Source organism: Microcaecilia unicolor, chromosome 11 (genome assembly GCF_901765095.1).
Source record: "Microcaecilia unicolor chromosome 11, aMicUni1.1, whole genome shotgun sequence".
In the NCBI taxonomy this organism is placed as follows: Eukaryota; Metazoa; Chordata; class Amphibia; order Gymnophiona; family Siphonopidae; genus Microcaecilia; species Microcaecilia unicolor.
Genome location: NC_044041.1, coordinates 96784478 through 96804231, shown reverse-complemented (window position 1 = coordinate 96804231; position 19754 = coordinate 96784478). Strand labels below are relative to the sequence as shown.

At 41.9% G+C, this 19754-nt stretch overlaps 1 protein-coding gene across 3 annotated transcripts in view; it reads right to left on the bottom strand.

The window, feature by feature from the left end:
* Positions 1-2400: 2400 nt before the first annotated feature.
* Positions 2401-19754, bottom strand: part of EPS15L1 (epidermal growth factor receptor pathway substrate 15 like 1) — a 425390-nt gene continuing 408036 nt past the window's right edge. For all 3 annotated transcript variants that reach the window (XM_030218157.1, XM_030218156.1, XM_030218158.1), the window contains 2 exons: positions 11790-11795; positions 2401-3340 (listed from right to left, as the gene is read on the bottom strand). In XM_030218157.1, coding sequence (XP_030074017.1) covers positions 3200-3340; positions 11790-11795 — 147 coding nt within the window. In that variant the 3' untranslated portion in view covers positions 2401-3199. The remainder of the gene's footprint in view (positions 3341-11789; positions 11796-19754) is intronic.

The window sequence follows — 19754 nt, the reverse complement described above, 5'->3', positions numbered from 1 at the left end:
AGAGTTAAAACTTTAACCATTCTTCCCTCATATCAAGCCCTTCAATTGCCCCCTTCAATCACTAATCTGTCACTTTCCACAGTGACTCGTACTTTCCTACCAGGGCACTCTTTATTTTACAGACTGTGTCATACCTTTTATTAACAGACCTCTCTCTCCTGAATGCCCATGCTATAAATCACTCCCCCTGAATGGCACTTGTTGCTTCTGGAAAAGTTGATTTCTTTAGATTGGCACATGCAAGGAATTAGATGTTGCCATATGAGTTGCAAGAACTTGGTTATAATGGCTTGTTGAGCAATGATGAATGTCTCTGGGTATGCTAACCACTGCCCATGGAAAGACCCACCAACTCCAAAAGGACAGCCTATGTTTTGCTTGCTGGCATGATCATGGCACTATGCTATTTCTGAACAGACCTCTATTAGTTTATTTGTAAATGAAAGAACAAAGAAAATGAAGTGGGATTTTTTTTTCCAAACTCAGGGGTATCCTCTTTTTCCTTTGGGATTCTAACTCAATCAGAACCAGGGCTGTGATCTGGTTCTGAGCGCCTTCATTCACAACTACTCAAGGATTCTTCCCCCCTATTTAAATATCCTCTTCTAAATTACATAGTGCAGTGGTACTTGAACCAAAAGCCATGCACTGGAGCTCCGTCTGGTCATTTGAAATCATGGCCATCAGGTGTGATCATTGCACAATGACCAGGACTCCCTTTTCCACTGCGGGCTGTAAACACTACCTCTGCAGCAAACATCCTCAGCCCCAGATGATCTGGAAAGCAGAAGACTCAAACAAGCACATGAAGTGGCAGGGCTTACTTCTTTGTCAGGGAGGATGGTTTGGGAAGAAAAGTACCAACCACAAAAGATACAGTTAAAGATGAAACAGAGTTGGAGGAAGTGAAGGCAAATAGCTAAAAGGAAGGAAAAGAGTCGACCTCAATACTCTTCCAGTCCCACAGATGTCCTACAATCCTCAGTAATTTACATATATTGTAAGGCTCTCATATCACTGCAAGCAGAGGAGCTAGTTCTAAACTTAGCATAGAACCCTCTCCTATACATCTATGATGCTGGTCCAGATTACAAACATTTGAAAGCAAGTGAAGTTGTTAAAGGAAAAGTGACACTAACCCACAAGGTTGACAGAGGCAGGTGGCACCTTACAGACAATTTATTGAAGCATGAGTTTTCAAGGACATGACTACCCATTTAAAAGGTTTTTTCAACTCAAATGGTGATCATGTGGGCTTGTGGAAAGGCACTAGCATAAGGCCATGCAATTAAACCAAAGATAACTTCCATATCAATACTCTATTGTCATCTTTCAGCACATCATTTAGCCAGCACAAAGACAGATAATTACTTCAGCAGAGATATCAGGGATAACATACACTAGGACCCTCTGAGACAGTGGCATCTCACTCTTCACTCCAGTTCACATTGACTGCTCTGAACTATAATTAGCTGTATATGTGCAGAGAATTTAGGTAAAAATTTGCGGGACCTACTGCTGAAGTGAACTGATGATGTCACCATTTAACAAAATGTCTTCTTCTGTGTTAGCTGATCTGTAGATTAAAAGGTTACATAAAATTCTGAAAATAATAACTTGAGTACACAGTTGTGTTAGAATGTAAGAACTAGGTCAGACCAAATGTCCATCAAGCACAGTATCTTGTTTCCAATAGTAGCCAATCCAGGTCACAAATGCCTGCAAGATCCACGAAAAAGCTAATTATACATTGTAAAAGGATTGTTCTGGGAAGGGAGATGTTAGCGCAATTATGACTGTTGAGTTTAATTTTCAAAATCTCAAAGGGAAGCCTGGGAAATTGAAGTGCTGGTTAGTCTGGTTACTGTTAGAGGGGTATAATAAACAATAAATACAAATAATTGGGAGAAGGGGGATGGAAGGCTGGAAGGTTCACCCAGAGCACAGATCTCCACTGTTATTCAAGTGGGGGCCAGTTTGTCAAAAGAAAGCTCAATATGAGAGCCAAGATAAAGCGGCAGATACCCTGTCAACTAGTGGCGTAGCCACAGGTGGGCTTGGGTGGGCCAGGGCCCACCCACTTAGGGCTCAGGCCCACCCAACAGTAGCATACATTTAGTGGTAGCTGGTGGGGATCCCAAGCTCTGCCAGCTGAAGGCTTCCCCCGATGGTAACAAAAACACTACTCTCCACGATACCGGCACCTGCACATGCTCAGTTTTCAGCGCATGTCTGCTGCAGACTGCCAATGTGGAAAGAAGCGTTTTCTCATCAGCTGAGATATTTTTTTTTGGGGGGGGGGGGGGGGGGGAGAACACTTGGTGCCCACCCAGTTCTTGCCTAGGCCCACCCAAAATCTGTTTTCTGGCTACGCCCCTGCTGTCAACCTTTAGCATCCCTTACATTTTTTTCTGTATACCAGCAAGACATGTTTAAGTGGTTCAGATGCAGCTTAAAGAACTCTCATACCTTGTTTACATCTACTCAAAAATGAAATTGTCTGGTTAGAAAGACTCATTCTCCCATCCACTTCTTTAAACACAGATGTGGAGACTGTGCTTTTTAGCCAAGAACTACTGATGGCTTGGATAAAAATTGCAAGCTTTAAAACTCCCCAAATATTAGTGGCTCAAAATATTGTGCAGGTGCCTGAAAATGTTAATTTCTTATATTAAGTAAAAACAGCCAGGTCAAACAGCATCTTGCAGAAGACCTCTCCTGGTTCTCAGCCCCCCCATTCATTAATATCCAATGATTTGAGATGGAAGTGTGATGAAAACAAGCAATGAATGAGTGCAGGAGAGAAATCCATCCTGGTTATTGAAGTTTTTAAATTGAAAAACAGAAGTCCAATTTATCTACATACATCTTACTTTTGCAGTGTCTCAGAATATGCCAGTGTAGCTGCCAAAAGAAGCCTAATTCACTCACCGGAGCAGGTGATGTAGTACATACATTAAAAAGAAGATTTGTTCTAAGTAATTTAAAATCATGTTAAGATTTCTTACAAATTGGCAAGGTGTAGTACCACACTTTCTTCAACAGTGCATTCTGGTATCTGCAGAGCTTCCCCTGTTTGATACAACCTGGCAGGCCTTGTAATGCTCAAGTTTTATGGGTTGCTATTACTTCACAACATAAAATGAGAATTTTAGTTATTACATAAAAAATAGCTAGATGTCAATATATTAGATTTGTATTACGAGCTGGGCATTTCAGCCTTGCTGAGTGCAATGGCCAGTTCAAGGTCTTCCTGTTCTTGTCTTCGCAACCGAGCTAGCCTCTCCTGTTCTGCTTTTTCACTCTCACGTTTTGCCCACGCCAGCTGCTGTCTCTCATTCCAACTAAAACAATACACACAAGAAAAAGAAAAAAACAAAACAAAACAAAAAAAAATCAAAATAAATTTTTTTTTGTTTGAAGGGCTTACAGGTTACACCTAATGCCAAGAAGACGCGCGTGCAAGAGAAGCTACAATTATAATCACAGAATAGTATCCTTCAAAAATCAACTTAAGCTATAAAACAAAAAGCAAGGTCTTTACAAGTAGTTCCCTTCCATTCAATAATACCCATTTATGTTGCATGAATGAGATTGTTGGCTTGCAAACTTTGGGGCCTTTTTACTAAGCTGAGCTAAAAAGGGGCCTGCGGTAGCCCCAGTGCAGGGTTTTCCCGTGCACTGAGGCCACTTTTGGCACAGCAGTAAAATAGCCCCATTTTCCATATTAATGGCAATGCACTAATTTTCCCATTAGCGCCTGAGCTCTTGCCGACACCTATTTTCTATGTGATAAGGGCTCATGCACGAATCCTATCCTAATCAGTTAGCATGCGGCAATGTAGCTGCACTAACTGATTAGCACAGAACACACCTACTCTCTTGCCCACAGTGCTAAAAAATAAAATCTATTTTTTAGCAGAAGGGAAATGTGCGCCGATCCCGAAACTATTGCAGGATGCCTGAGCACAGCTCACGGTAGTGTTTTTTAACCTGCATTACTCACACATTAGTGCTTACCGCAGCTTAGTAAAGAGTCCCTTTAGCTACTTCAGGAGGCTTATACAGATAAGAATATAAACTACACTATTAAAATGGAAATAGATGGGAGCAATGAAATATGCCTTAGTAGTTGTATATTTGTAACACGTTATTTTGATTTTTTTAATTTCATTTTATATTCTGTATTTGTATTGTGAACCACTAAGAAATATATGACTGGTGGTACAGAAAAGTTCTGAACGAAGCCTAAGCTATTGTCAGTGTAGACAGGGAAAATTGCTTATAAACACATTTCCCTGCACTTTCCACCTGCAACCACTTTGAGGGTTTTGCTGGAAAACTGATGAAACTTTAGCAGATTTAGGAGACCTTTTACTAACGTGCATTAAGCACAGATTCAGTGAATAGTGCCAAAAATTAGGTGCCGAGAAAATCCGTGCTCAGTTTTAATCTGAGAAGTTCTGAGAGAAGAGGACATTTCTCTGGTAAGTGAACATTATTTTGCTTTGTGCTTTGGGAACTTAAAGATTGGGGTTTAAAGGAGGAATTGTAGGTTAGTGATAGGCAAGATAAAAAATATAAAAAAGCAAATTTTATCAACTAATCTCCACAGTCTTTTCCCCTTAGTTTTAAAAACTTGAACTTTATACCACAGCATTAAAGACTCTAGCAGGCACTGCAGGATCTAGTTTAGTATTAAGGGGGAATAAAAAGAGAGAGAGATAGAGAGGGAAAAGCAAGCAGGATCTAGTTTAATATTAAGGGGGGCAATAAAGAGAGAGACAGAAAAGCAAGCGTTATTAACTAGTTGCCTTAGTGTACAACCCTTTTCCTATAGTTTTAAACTGAAAATTTCTCTAGAAATAGGCATTTTCCCATAGTTTTAAACTGAAACCTTTTCTAGCGGTAGAAACTTAGCAAAAAACTCTTGTTCTAAAAGGCAGTTATTTTCTGTTCTTTGGCTGCTGAAGAAGTAGCACGTCCAGCGACCTCAATTAGGTGTTAACTAAGGTGTGGGGAAGTAGAATATTTGCATAGGCTACTGAGTTATTTCAAAGAGCCTGTTTAAAAAAGGCCCCCCTTAGATTCAAAACTATATAAAGAGGAAAGGTCCCACTGAACTTTTTTTCTGAGAAGTTCTAAGAGGACAAAATAAAAATATAAAAGAGCAAATTTTATCAACTAATCTCCATAGTCTTTTCCCCTTAGTTTTATCAATAGAAATCAAACAAAATAAAACATGGAAAAGAAAATAAGATGATACCTTTTTTATTGGACATAACTTAATACATTTCTTGATTAGCTTTCGAAGGTTGCCCTTCTTGAACTTTGTACCACTGCATTAACAGATAGACTCTAGCAGGCACTGCAGGATCTAGTTTAGTCTGCTTAGTACATCTGGCCCAAAATAAGACATGGAATAAAAAAAGTTGGTGTCACCATAAAATCTTTAAAAAGAAAAAAGAATCCAATAGAAAATATCTGTCATAAGCTACCTTCACTGAAATGTACCTGTGTGCTATCCACTCCTTTCCATAAAATAAACTAAAGAGAGTGGGAAGTAGCAGCCTAGTGGCTACAACAGTGAGCTGAAAACCAGAGAAACCACAATTCAACTCCCACTTCTCCTGATCATTCTCCTTGTAACAATAAAGTACTTCTTCACAATAGCTCCAGTGTTGGATTCGTCTTTTGGTCAGCCTCTACTTCTTCTTGCCAGGTCATTTCACCTTCCATTTCCTCATATAAAAACTTAGGCTCTCATTTACTAAGATATGTTAATGTTTTAATGCTTGTTAATTTGAGTTAGGCACACAATAAGTAAATAGGCCTATTGATAATAATTGGGCTTGAGTTATTTGGGGGGGGGGGGGGGTGGTAATTCTATTTGGAGAAGTCTAGTTGTTGGTGGCAAAATGGTGTGTAAATGGTGGTATTCCAGCCACTTGCAAATAGAGTTGAATACCTGTAACGGATGTTCTCTGTAGACAGCTGAATAGTGGCTACGCCACCGGGTGACAGCACCAAACCGGAGAGGATTCGAAGCAGTAAAGTCTCTAGAAATGACAAACATATGCACAGGAATTCCCGCCCAGTGTAACCAGTACTGTACATTCTACTGTACTGCATACTCCTCAGTTACTTTAGCATGGTTCAACTCGGGGTTGGGAGGGAGGGAGCGTGTGGTTGAAATATCCAGTTGTTTATGGCACTGTTCCCTCTAAGCTGAGTGGGTGTCCTCCAACTGCACTGCTGCCAGTGGGTGGTGCTTCAATACTGTATTTTCCATCACTAGGGACAGGCAGGTTCCCTAGAGTCCTGCAGAATTTGCCTATCCCTCACTATTGAAAACGTGATAGTGAAACAGCACCCCCTACTGGCAAGACTGTAGGTGGAGGACTCCCGCTCAGCTTAGCGGGAACAGTGGTCCACAGAGAACACTTCTTACAGGTATGCAACTCTATTTTCTCCATAGACAGCCTGTATATTTCAGCCACACAAGTGGTGACTCCCAAGCTAAAGGTTGCTCTTAATAAATGTGTTAGTAATATGTGAGAAAAAGCATAAAGAGTGACCTGAAAAATTTTGGCAGTGGTGGTGAGTTTGAAGAGTTTACATGGAAGAGTTCACTACCGCCTGTCCTAACACAGAGTTCGAAAAGCTTGGATGTTTCTAACTGTAATGGTTCATTAAAGGAAGTACTGCCGACCATGTAGCTGCCTTGCAAATATGATGAGCAGAAGCACTATGAAGATATGGCTCGCTGCTGCCCTTGATCAAAGGTTGTGAGCTGTAAGTCATAACAGAAGGTGATAGAGTAAGCAATCGACGAGGGCATGGTTTTCTTGGATACTGGAGTTTAATCATTTCTTGAATAATCAAATCTGAAAATTGAGAAAGACACTGCCTGCTTGCTATTCTTTGAAGATATTCTTACAGCACTCTAGTGCAGTCTAGAGTGTGCAACTGTTCCTCTGTTGGAGACTGATGTGGAGGAGGGTAGTAAAGTGGTAATACTAGGACTTGATTCAGATGGAAATGTGAGATCAATTTCGGCAAAAACCTTGCATGTATTCCGAGTAAGAGTTTTGAATCACAAATTAATATACGTGGTGGATAAAAAATTAAGGTCTGACTGATTATTCTGCTTATTTTCGAAAGGAGAAAAACGCCCACTGTTCGGGAGATGGGCTGTCCGTTTCCCGTGGGCGGCCAAATCGGTATAATCAAAAGTCCGATTTTGGTCGTCTTCAACTGCACGTCCGACTCCGCGGGGAACGAATAAAGTTGACGGGTGGGGTGTCGGAGGCGTGAAGGCGGGACTAGGGCGTGGTTATCGGCCGAGCAGAGATGGGCGTGCTCGGCCGATAATGGAAAAAAGGAAATGCGTTTTTAGCGAGAATTTAGGACACTTTTTTTTGGACCCTTTTTCTCACGAAACAGGTCCCTAAAAAAGTGCCCTAAATGACCAGATGACCACCGGAGGGAATCGGGAATCACCTCCCCTGACTCCCCCAGTGGTTACTACCCCCTCCCACCAAAAAAAACCCCCACTTGCAAAAACCTATTTCCCAGCCTCTATGCCACCCTCAAATTCCGTACCCACCTCCATGACAGCGAATGTGTTTGATCCTCTCACAGCCTTTTCTCTGGGTCAGATGTGGCTCTCGGGTGCACTGCAGGGTCACATCGGCATTGCATTGTGGTGGGTGTAGGGTATTGGGCTCCGTGATTTCACTAGCTTGTGTTACAAGTCTCACGATGTGGTAGTTGGTAGGCTCTTCTCCCATGGTGCTTTTCCCTCTGCTTACTGGGTCAGAGTGTGCCCTGTTGTTTCCGGTAGTCCACGAGGTAGTGGCCATTTTTGTAAGTCCGTTTTAGATCCCTTCGTGTGTTAGTCACGTTACAGAACTTAGTTCTTACCTTGAATGTTGCTGAAAGAGGGCATTGTACACCATTCTGCCAGCTCTGACCTAATGCTAATCTTAGTCCAGGGAGACTCGTTGCCAGTGGGGCACAACCTCTGATCTGCAGTTAAACTGTGCGTAAATTGTGGTATTGAATAAAGGACGTTTTCAGCGAGATTAGTCTTACGGTGTGAACTGCTATGCCAAGTTACACAGCAGCAACAAGGTCCTGTCCCTGGAGCAGTTTTAGTGGGTACATGCAGTGCACTTCAGCCAGGCGGACCCAGGCCCTCCTCCCCTACCTGTACCACTTGTGGGTGGTAAATGGGAGCCCTCTAACCCCCCCTCAAACTCAATGTACCCACATGTAGGTGCCCCCCTTCACCATTAAGTGCTATGGTAATGGTGTTGAGTTGTGGGGAGTGGGTTTTGGGGGGGATTTGAGGGTCTCAGCACCCAAGGTAAAGGAGCTATGCACCTGGGAGGTAATTTAATGTGTTTTCCTATTTTTTAAAAAGTGCCCCCTAGGTGCCCCAGTTGGTGTCCTGGCATGTGAGGGGGACCAGTGCACTACGAATCCTGGCCTCTCCCACGACCCAAGCCTTGGATTTGGTCGTTTTTGAGCTGGGACGCTTTGGTTTTGATTATCGCTGAAAAACGAAAACGCCCAGCTCAAATGCCCACATCTCAAAAAACGCCCCATCCAATGCATTTGCCTGGCACAAACCGTATTTCGAAACTAAAGATAAAACATCCATCTTTTTCGAAAATACGATTCGGCCCACCCCTTCACAACCCGTTCTCGGAGATGGACGTTCTTACACTTGGGCGTTTGCATTCGATTATGCCCCTCCACGTGTGCCATGTGATTGTTATCAGAAAAAAAATATTTTGCAAGTAAGGAACTTCCATGGGAGTAGGGGCCAATGGCTCGAATGCAAGTCAGGTAAATTGCTGAAGAAACAAGTTGAAATCCCACGCCGGTGTGGGAGGACATCTCGGTGGGTTCCAGTTCATGAATCCTGTCATGAAACATTTTGTAACTGGATATTTGGATATTTCTGTATTATTTATAAATTTGTGACATACTGCCAGTGCAGCTAAATGTGATCTCATTGAAGAATTGCAAGGCTAGTATTAGAAAGGTAAAGTAAACAGTCTAGTATTGTAGATAGTGAATAATTCTCAAGACATAAATGGTGAGCAGATATATTATTGGAAGAAAGATTTTCTATTTATTGGCATAGACTTTCTCTGTAGAATACATTTTTGGAAGCTGATGAGACATGTAAAACTTCCAGAGAAAAATATCATTATATATTGGGGTCTTAGAAGTAATTAAGTTGTGAGACAAGAGGATGTAAACTCAAGTGGACAAGCAAACTGTTGTCTTGGGTAAATAGGTTTGTGTGCTAGTGAAGTCATACTGGGAGGTGCATGGACATTTCTTGCAGGTAAGGCCAACCAAACTGACTTGGCTAATCTGTAGCTAGGAGGATAAGCTTTGGTTTGTGGATCTGAATCTTTTGCATCATTCTGGATATGAGGGAAATGATGGGAATGGATATAGGAATGTTTAATTCCACAGGATGGGAAATGCGTATGAAAGTAGCCTGGTTGGGGCTGGGATATAGGAGCAAAACAGGGTACACTTTGCATTGAGTAGGGAGGCAAACAGAAGTATGCTCAGGACACCCCAGTTTTAATGAGGAATTGAATGGTGGTGTTCTATAAGGCCCACTGGTGCAGGTGTAGCTGTCAACTCAGGCTTTGTTCCAGATGTGATAGTCTCTTGATGCAGATGTTTGGACCCTGTCCCAACTTGTATGTTTAAATAAAACATTGCCACCTGAATTCAAACAGACAATCTTGAAGCAGATGACTTGAAATTCTGGAAGATGTTTCTGATTGCTCTTAGTTCTAATGAATTTATGTGGCAAAAACTGTTTCCAGGATGTCCACTGCCCCAGGTTTGGTGATCCTTATGTGAACTCCTTGACCATGTCATTGACGCATCTCTAGTCATATTTATAATTGGAATGGTTGGGTGGCAAAACTTCCCTACTGTGAAATTGATGCCATTGAGCCACCAAAGAAGGGGGTTCTTCAGTCTGTGAGATAACTGAATGTGCATTGATTAAGGTTGTGTGTGTTGGTTCTAAAAACCTTTGAAAAAGCATTATAAAGGTCTCACGTATAGATGAGTTGTATGTAGTACTTATAATGTCACGGCCAAACAATATAAAAAAGATGTTTTGGCAGTTGTTATTCTGAGTGATAAGAAAATTGAAACTATGTCCCTAATTGATGATGCTCAGTTTGTTGGAAGGGTGGCAATTGCGACAGCTGTTTGTATTCATCAACTGATTTTTGATAATTGATGAGAAAAGCAAGGTTAGAAATGTTTCATTCAACCATAACCTTCTAATCATAAGACATTGTGTGGCAATAGAGTTAAGATGAGCCAATAGTCGAAGCAGGGAAAGATCAAAAATTTCTTGTTCCCTGAGATGAGCAGTGGAAGTAGACACCCCTGATGCCTACTGACAGTAACCAGCTGTTTTGTGGGATAAGGCTCAAGAATGTTTGGAGACCTGTTGTTTGCAAATATATTGGTTAAGTTGAGGAAGGGCCAAAAAGGGTGTAATTGCCTTGAGTTCTGGGGTAATAAAGTATTTTGAATAAACCCCGGGGTGTTGAATGATTGAAATAATGTCTTCTATGGCCTGAGGCTCATGAAGTATGGTCACCTCCTCCTTTAATGTAGGCAACTGAGATATAGGACTCTGAATGGTAAAAGAGAATTTGAGAGGAGATAGGGGGAGAAAATTGAGGTGGTAGCCATAATAGTAATGGGATTAAAAAAAAATAATATGTTTTCTTGGAGGAAATGTAGAGATGATAAATACAATAATTCACAAGTGCAAAATATTTCAGTTTTCTTTAATAAAGTGTAATATCTGTTTAGCCTTTAGCCTAAAGTATTACCTGTCCATATGCGTTGAAGATGCATCTGAACTGTGCTCCCAGCAACAATAATAATGTTTGGATTTGATTGGGAGCAGGATTTAATAAAACCCTATGTTGAGTGGTCAAATTTCAATGCCTCTACCTTCTATACATGTATAAGATTCTAGACTCTGAGTCAATGGCAGAAGCCATGACTAAAAACGCTGCAAAATCATTAACTTGATTCTACAGGATTTTGAAGACTGTTCTAAAAACATATGTGCAGTTTATGACACGTATGAAACAGGAGTTTGGGGGGGGGGGGTGGCTTGGTTTAAAAGCCTCCACATTGCAAGAGAATATCCGTGAAAAGATTGCAGATGCCATCTGTTTGTGTAAGGCCAAATCAACCTCCATGGCGGTGAGATAGTGGTGAAGCTGTTCTAAACCCACTGATAAATCCACCTTGTATGTCATCCATAGTCTGTTATTGTCCTAGAACTGGGGAAAGTCACTGCTGTCCATGGGATTGGTAGCATGGAATCTTGCTATTTGGGATGCTGCCAAGTACTTGTGATCTGGATTGGTCACTGTTGGAAGCAGGATACTGGGTTGATGGACCATCGGGCTGCCCTACTATGGCTACATGTATATCTAGATGTATAAAGTGTAACCCAACCGTTCTGATATTACTCTACAATGACCTCATGTAAAGGTAGTGCAAAAATTTCTTTTGGTGTATCCAGATACTGGAGTACACCAATATACTTTGCTCTAGGATCAGGATTGGGTTGAGAGGATAAATTTAAATCCTTCACAATCTCTTGCAAGAATTTCAAATATGCTGTATCCTCAGATTGAGAAGTTTTATTTGCTCAGGAGATGTTCTACGGATAGCGAATGAGAGATAAAGGTCTGGTACTTATTGACTCCAAACTGTTTGGTGAGAAGGAAAAATTGGAGTCAGAAAGCACGGCAGCTAGAAGAGCAATCAGAAAATCAGCAGTGCTACCTTCAGTAAAAAGGAGAACTAACTCTCCTTCCAGGCATAGAAAGAACAGTGAAGTTAGACAACTATGTCCCGGTCCTTCACCTCTATCACTCCCTAGCAATAGAAATAGAAGGTTTTTTTTTTTTTTTAAATAATGGAAAAATTATTAAATATGAGCGAACCAAAGAGAGGAGTACCTCTCACAGTTGTAACCATTCCACAGAAAAAAAAGAAACTGAGGAGTATGCAGACGGTACAGTATTCGTTACAGTGGGCGGGAATCTTTTCTAGAGACTTCATTCCGGTTCAGCACCATCACTTGGTGACGTAGCCACAACTTGTATAGCTGAAATATACAGGCTGTCCATGGAGAACATGTAAGTAACCTCTTATAGAATACTGACTAGCAGAAAAGTGTGCACCACGATTTGATGGCACATACAATGCTGGCAGGCATGCATCTGGGAAAGGTTTGGGCATATGTACCAGGGCACACAAGGATATGTGTAAATTATAGAATTCTATTATTTATATGCGTATATGCTAACATCCAGGCGAGGGCATTTACACCAGCCATAGGGCTGCTCTAAGTGATCATGCCTTACTGAATGTGTGTTTTCGACCATTTATTTATTTAATTAATTTAAAACAACTTGTATACCACCTAATTAACTAAGTGGTTTGTGCTAGTATTCTATAAGGAGAAGTAGCACCTACTTTTCTTTACAAAATAAGCTTAAAACGGATGCCATAAGTAGCACCTCTAATGGGCACTCTTAATACATATGTGAAAGGTAATTCTATAACAATCACATTAACACAGTTTAGTAAATGAGGGCCATAAATTGTAAGCCTTCTTGGGTAGGGCCATACCTACTATATCTGTTTATAATTCACCTTCAGTTACGCTTTGGAAAGGCAAGTAATTAAATCCAAATTAACATAGTATTTTCCATCTAACCAGGATGCTGTGTTTTGCTTGCACTGCATTTTTAGAGATATGTGAGGGGATCTGTGGTAACTGCAGATACACATTGGCTTATAAACTGCTTCCAAAAGAAAGAATAAAACTTTTATTATCATTAACCAGCTACAGCAGAGAATAGTCATAGATGTACAGACCAGTTGCCCAATGGAGGTGGCTGAGAGAAGGAGTAATGGAATTCAAGAAAGCATGAGATAGGCAGAGATCATCCTTATTCAAGGAGAGGCAAGGATAAAGATGAAGCTCTAATGCAGTGGTTCCCAAACTGTTCCAAGGGACTCCCAGCCACTCAGGTTTTCAGGATATCCACAATAAATATGCATGACAGAAATCAGCATGCAAGCCTCTCTCGTGAATATTCACTTTGAATATCCTGAAAATCTGACTGGATGAGGGTCCCCCAGGACAGGTTTGGTGACCACTGGTTTAGCAGTATTGTGACAGGGAGGAAAAATGGTGTTGTGGTCTTTATCTGCCCTCAATTTATCTGTTCTACATTACCATGAATAAGCAGAATCACTCTAGATAAGATGACATTTGTCAATGAGAAAAACTTTACGTCAGTGTGGTCTAGCAGTTACAACAGTAGAAGTTACAACAGTACTTGGCTATAACTCAGAACATGAGTTTGAGGCCCCCCCCCCCCCCCCCCCTCCATCCTTTCGCCATTTCTTCTATACAAGTTTGGCAACTCACTCCCTCTGGACTTAATTCATCCTACTGTAACTGGGTAATGACATTGTTCAATAAAGGAAAATGGAAAAGAATGTCTTTCCACACCCCCTCCCCCTTTTAGGATACTGACACGCAGCCGAGACACTAGAAGGCTGCTATCAGGTCATCCACCCCAGCAGTGTCTATGTGTATGCTCCCAAAATGCTAAAACAAATAAAGTATGTTGTAATTCCATTGAGATGAAAAGTGCTAGACAAATCCATGCTGTTATTACCATCTGATTTCTAATGCTCTGGTAATTGGGTGATAGGACAGACTGAGTTATCTCAGCTCAAAACATATTTGACTCTCAAGTCCACCACTTTAGCAGAAGCAGCAGCCAGTTTGACTGTACACAATGCCAGATTAATATTTAATAGCAAAAGAGTAAAGAACAGATATGTTAATAGGTAAGATCCAGTGCAGTGACCTGCTGATTCCTTTCATTTCAAAATGTAATATTCTATAAGCATAAATTAAAACAAATCACATAGGGAAGTATTTCAAATGGTGCTTTTCAGAAAGGGTGTACTGTAATCAATGGGAACCCTCCTGACCAGGGAAGGCCCACAAAGGTAACTAGCTATCCCCCCCCCCCCCCCCCCCCCCCCCCCCCAATATTGAGCATGTGGCTCCCAGTGAATTTAAAAGCACTGAATGCTGCTGGCTGAATCTGACCCGAATAGTCAATGCTAGGCCTAATACGGGCAGTGGCATTGAATATCCGGGTTTTCAACAGCCTCTGGAAATTATCTGGGTGCAGCCAATATTCATATCAGTGCCCAGATAACTGGCCAGATAAAGTTAGGAAAACCTTTCTGCTGTCCTCGGCAGTCAGAGCACATATTAGCGCTATACAAATGTTAATAATAATAATAATAAAATTAGACAGAATTAGCCTATTAGGGGAGACATTATCAATGCTGGCTTCCTTTAAGAAGTGTTATTTTACTATTAACTTCTGTTAACTAGGACTCATTGCATCAATTGGGACCTCTGCTACAATAGTAAGCGTTGGTGGCAAAATAACACAGCTGGCTGGCCCCCAGAGCACATGTTCATCAGCACTTAATGGCACAATTATCAATAAGGGTTAGCGTCAAGATAACAGAATTTAATTGGGTAGCAGCCTTCCTACCTGGTTAAATCATTTTGAATATCTACCCCTTAATATTTGAGTTTAGTAAGTAACTGAGTGCCAAACAACTTAGGTACACATAGTAATAGGTTTCTACCTAAAATTTCCATGTCAATAGCTCTTACACGGAAACACAGAAAATGATGGCAGATAAAGACCATATGGCCTATGAGGTCTGCCCAGCCATACCAACTACTACACCCTTTCCTCTCCCTTTGAGATCCTCTGTGCTTGCACAATGCTTTCTTGTCTCCATCACCTCCGCTGAGGCAGCCATTCCATTCGTCCACCACCCTTTCTATAAAGAAATTTTTCCACAGATTACTGCTAAGTCTATCTGTACCTCTTTTCACCTTCATCCTATGCTCCTTCATTTCAGAGCTTCCTTTCAACTGAAAGAAGCTCACCTCCTGTGCATTTAAGAACAGAGGTATTTAAATGTCTCTATATTTCCCTTCTCCTACCTTTCTTCCAAAGTATACATATTGAGATTTTTAAGTCTGCCCACATATGCTTGTGCCCTTATTTTAGAAGCTCTATTCATGTTCACGACGTCTGAAAACTGGCATTTAGACATTCAAATCCCGATTTCATACAGCCAAGTTATGGACATCTATAACTGCAGTATGTCCTTATGGCAAGGGGGCGTAGTCTGGGCATGTTTGGGGCGGAACTAGGGAGGGGCCAAAATATAGACAACCAATTCTGAATTTCAAAAGAGAAGGAATGTCTGTGTCCAAAAAGATAAACACTGTTACTTGGACCTGATGTTCAGCACATCCAGGTTACAGAAAGGTGCTCTGATTGAGCAGTTCTGCACTGGAGGAATTAAGGAAAGGCACCTTCTTAATCTCCCAGTAAGCTGCTATCTCCCCTCCTCCTCCAAATTTGAAACTGGGCAAGGATACTGGGGTTTGAGGCAGCTTCAGGAACTATTGACATTCATGGTACTAAAATCTTTTTATAATTAACTTCTTAATAGACCTGCATGCTGAGCTGATGAATAGCCTAATGTTCAGTGCAGGGGCTGAGAACTAGGAGACCCTGGTTCAAATTTCACTTTAGCTGTGATTTTTTTTTTTTAATGTTCAGCTCTCCAGGGACATGCTGTACCTGAATGTACACCACTTCAACAGCCTTCAGGCTTGCAGATGGTATATAAGAAGTCTGCAAGTCTGAAAGCTATTGACATGGTATACATTCAGATATAGTAGGTCTTTTTTTGTCCCTGAAGGGTTCACAATTAAAAAAAAAAAATCCACAAATAGCTAAAGTAAGATTTGAACCTTGGTCCCCTGGTTCTTAGCTTGCTGCTCTACTCTACTTCTCTACTCCCCATGGATATCTATGTGGTCATTTTATAACATGGATGTTCCACGTCCCTTGCTTTGCCTTGTTCATAGTATGGACATTTTAGTTTGTAAAATAGATGTCTGTAATGGATGTCACCAGCACATGGATGTTAATTTTTCATGTATTTTAGAACACGCTGTATGTTGGCAGATCCTGTTCTAAAATACTAACACTAACAGCGACATACTGACTTGGATGTCCTTATTCTGAGTTGGATGTGCTTTCTAAAATGTCGTTCCACAGGTCAAAGATTGCTATTTTAGTAGCTGCCTTCTGGACTGACTCCATTCTGTTTATATCTTTTTGAAGATGGGATCTCCAGAACTGCATATAGTGCTCTAAATGAGGTCTCACCAGAGACTTATACAGAGGCACGATCCTTTTTCCTTCTGGCCATTCTTCTCCCTATGCACCTAAGCATCCTTCTGACTTTTGCTGTCAACTTTTCTACCTGTTTAGCCACCTTAGAATTATTGGATCTAATCATCTCCCGGTCTTGCTCTTCTTTCATGTATAGTGGTATTTCACCCCCTATACTGTACTGATCCCTTGGGTTTTTGCATACCAAATGCAAGACTCTGCTTTTTTAACATTGAATCTGAACTGCGAAATTCTAGACCATTCTTCTAGTTTCACTAGATCCCTCCTTGTGTATCCATACTTTCCAGGATGTCTACCATTTGCAGATTTTGGTATTAATCACAAAGGGGCAAACCTTATCTGTCAGCCCTTCTGCAATATTGCTTTTGTAAATAATTATTCACTTATACTTAATCACCACCTGAGGACTGTATGGCTTTGTAGCCTGTAAAGGGCCCAAAAATGGACAGGATAAACTGTGTTAGGTATCTTTCTTGACTCTCTGACAGAGTATATGCAAGCGTAATATAAATGCCTGTCAAGTACAAAGACCAGGGGACACTCAATGAAATTACATGAAAATACTTTTAAAACAAATAGGAGGAAATATTTTTTCACTCAAAGAATAGTTAAGCTCTGGAACTCGCTGCAGGAGGATGTGGTAACAGCAGTTAGTGCATCTGGGTTTAAAAAAGGTTTGGACAAGTTCCTGGAGATAAAGTCCATAGTCTGTTGCTGAGATGGACATGGGGGAAGCCACTGCTTGCCCCAGGATTGGTAGCATGGAATGTTGTTACTAATTGGGTTTCTGCCAGGTATTGTGACGTGGATTGGCCTCTGTTGGCAGCAGGATACTGGGCTAGATGGACCATTGGTCTGACCCAGTATGGCTATTCTTATGTTCTTATGGTGTGTTCAGGGGAGAAGTACTACTTCTACTACTACTACTTAACATTTCTAAAGCGCTACTAGGGTTACGCAGCGCTGTACAATTTAACATAAAGGACAGTCCCTGCTCAAAGAGCTTACAATCTAAAGGACAAGTGAACAGTCAGTCCGATAGGGGCAGTCAAATTGGGACATGCTGTCAGACACTATGGGACAGAATGCATCGGTTTGCTCAGCTTTAGAGCTATATAGTGCACTATTCCTGGTGAACCTATGGCATATCTGGATGTTTTGCTATATGAAATGACTAGACAACTTCAATGTCAGAGGAGGGCAAGGTATGGCAGCAATGAGGGTGGGCCTGTGTTTAAAAGCCCCACACTGGTGCCAAGTTTGTTTTCAACTTTGGCCTGGGTCCGGGAAAGGTAGGGCAGTGGCAAGATACACTGGACATGGGACTGGGGGTTAGGGAAGGGGAGAGAAGAAGCTGAATGGGGGAGAGGGAGTAGAAAGGGGGATGCTGGACACTTGTGGGGGTGGGTAGGGCAGGGAAGAGATGAGATGAGGAGTAGACCAATTAATTTATTAGCATTTAGCTCATACCTGCTTCAGATGTAGCTCAAGACAAGTTACAATCCAGTACAATAGGTATTTTCCTGTCCGTGGAGGGCTCACAAACTAAGTTTGTATCTGAGTAAATGGGTTAAATGACTTTTCAAAGGTCACATGCAGATGCAATGCGATTTGAACCAAGGTTCCCTGGTTCTCAGCCCACTTCTCTAACCATTAGGCTACTTCTCCATTCTGGACTATGGGGGTATTAAGGAAGAAAAGCGGGAGGAGGGGAATGGGAGGAAGGATAGATGCTGGATACGGATGCTCATCCAACTGATACAGGGATCTCTCTTGCTTTTAGTTGATGCTTTCTATGGGCTCTGTAAACTTTAGGATGGAAATGTGAGTGTTTGACATTAGGGGAGCCTCAGGAAGCGGCACTAACAGTGAGAGATCATTTGTCTTCAGTAGGGAGCAGGGGCGTATCTGCGTGGGGCCACAGGGGCCTGGGCCCCCGCAGATTTTGCCCTGGCCCCCCTCCCCGCCGTCAACCCTCCCCCGCTGCTTACTTTTGCTGGCGGGGGGCCCCAACCCCCGCCAGCCTAGGTCCGACCCGCAATCTCCATATTTCGTCTTCCTCCGTGGCCATGTGCTTCAAGGAAGTAACGCCGCAGTGCTGATTCGTTGAATCCAGTTCGGCGTCTGACGTCGCACGTCAGACGCCGAACTGGATTCAACGAATCAGCACTGCGGCGTTACTTCCTTGAAGCACATGGCCACGGAGGAAGACGAAATATGGAGATTGCGGGTCGGACCTCGGCTGGCGGGGGTTGGGGCCCCCCGCCAGCAAAAGTAAGCAGCGGGGGAGGGTTGACGGCGTGGAGGGGGTGGAGAGAGGCGGCGGCGGCGGGGGGGGGGGGGGGAGAGAGGCAAAAATGTGCCCCCCCTCTCTGGCTCTGGCCCCCCCTACCGCCGGATTCCAGATACGCCCCTGGTAGGGAGTAAAAAAAATTAAGATCACATTAAAGCCTTGTATATACAAAATAATCAACCAAATTCTTCTTTTCTTATTTGACTATCAATAGTAAAGTCCAAGCCATAGTTCCTTTCCTTAAAGAAGACACCACTAAGGTGCCGATCAAAAGTAAACGCAGGCGCTAAAGGCCATTAGCGCCGTACTAGCGCCCGCGTTTACCAGCACAGAATGATCAGAGGGATCTAGCACAGCAAACGAGCACACCAGGCCTTAGCGTAGATAGAATGCAAATGTAGTTAAGCTCACTTAAATGAGGTCATTTTGTATTCCTCCACAATGATCAGAAAAGAGCGCCCGAAACAAAGGTGCCTTACCGCTGTAAAAAATAACACCGGGTAATTAATAAAGGTTAAAATGCTAATATAAATAAAATTAAGGATAGTGGACAACCTCACCTAGTGCCATGGGTTTGAGGAAAATAACTGGTTAATGAGTTAATAAAAAGTGAACCCACACACACGCAAAATATAATGCCAAGTCGGAGCAGGCATTAGGGTGTTGGAAGAGAGGATTTCCCATGATTTTCATGCTTCTCTCATGCAAAATCTACTGGTTTTGGTTGCTTTTGGAAGCAGAAGGAAGCCCGTTCTTCCCTTGAGCACTGGTTGTGAGAAACATCAATCCTGAACATGAAGCACACATTGGCGTTCTTATCCTGCTTATAAATTTAAAGCAGCCATGCTTTAAAATAAACCCCAAAGCACACACTGGCGTCTGTTACTTGCATCTAAATATAAACATCCAGAAAAAAAATTTAAAATTCTTATATTTAGGCTGCAGAAAACAAAACATACAAACAAAAAAAAAAAAAAGAAAAAAAGCAACACTGCAGAAAACAGAGACCAATTTGTGCTTCATGTTCAGGTTTTACCAGA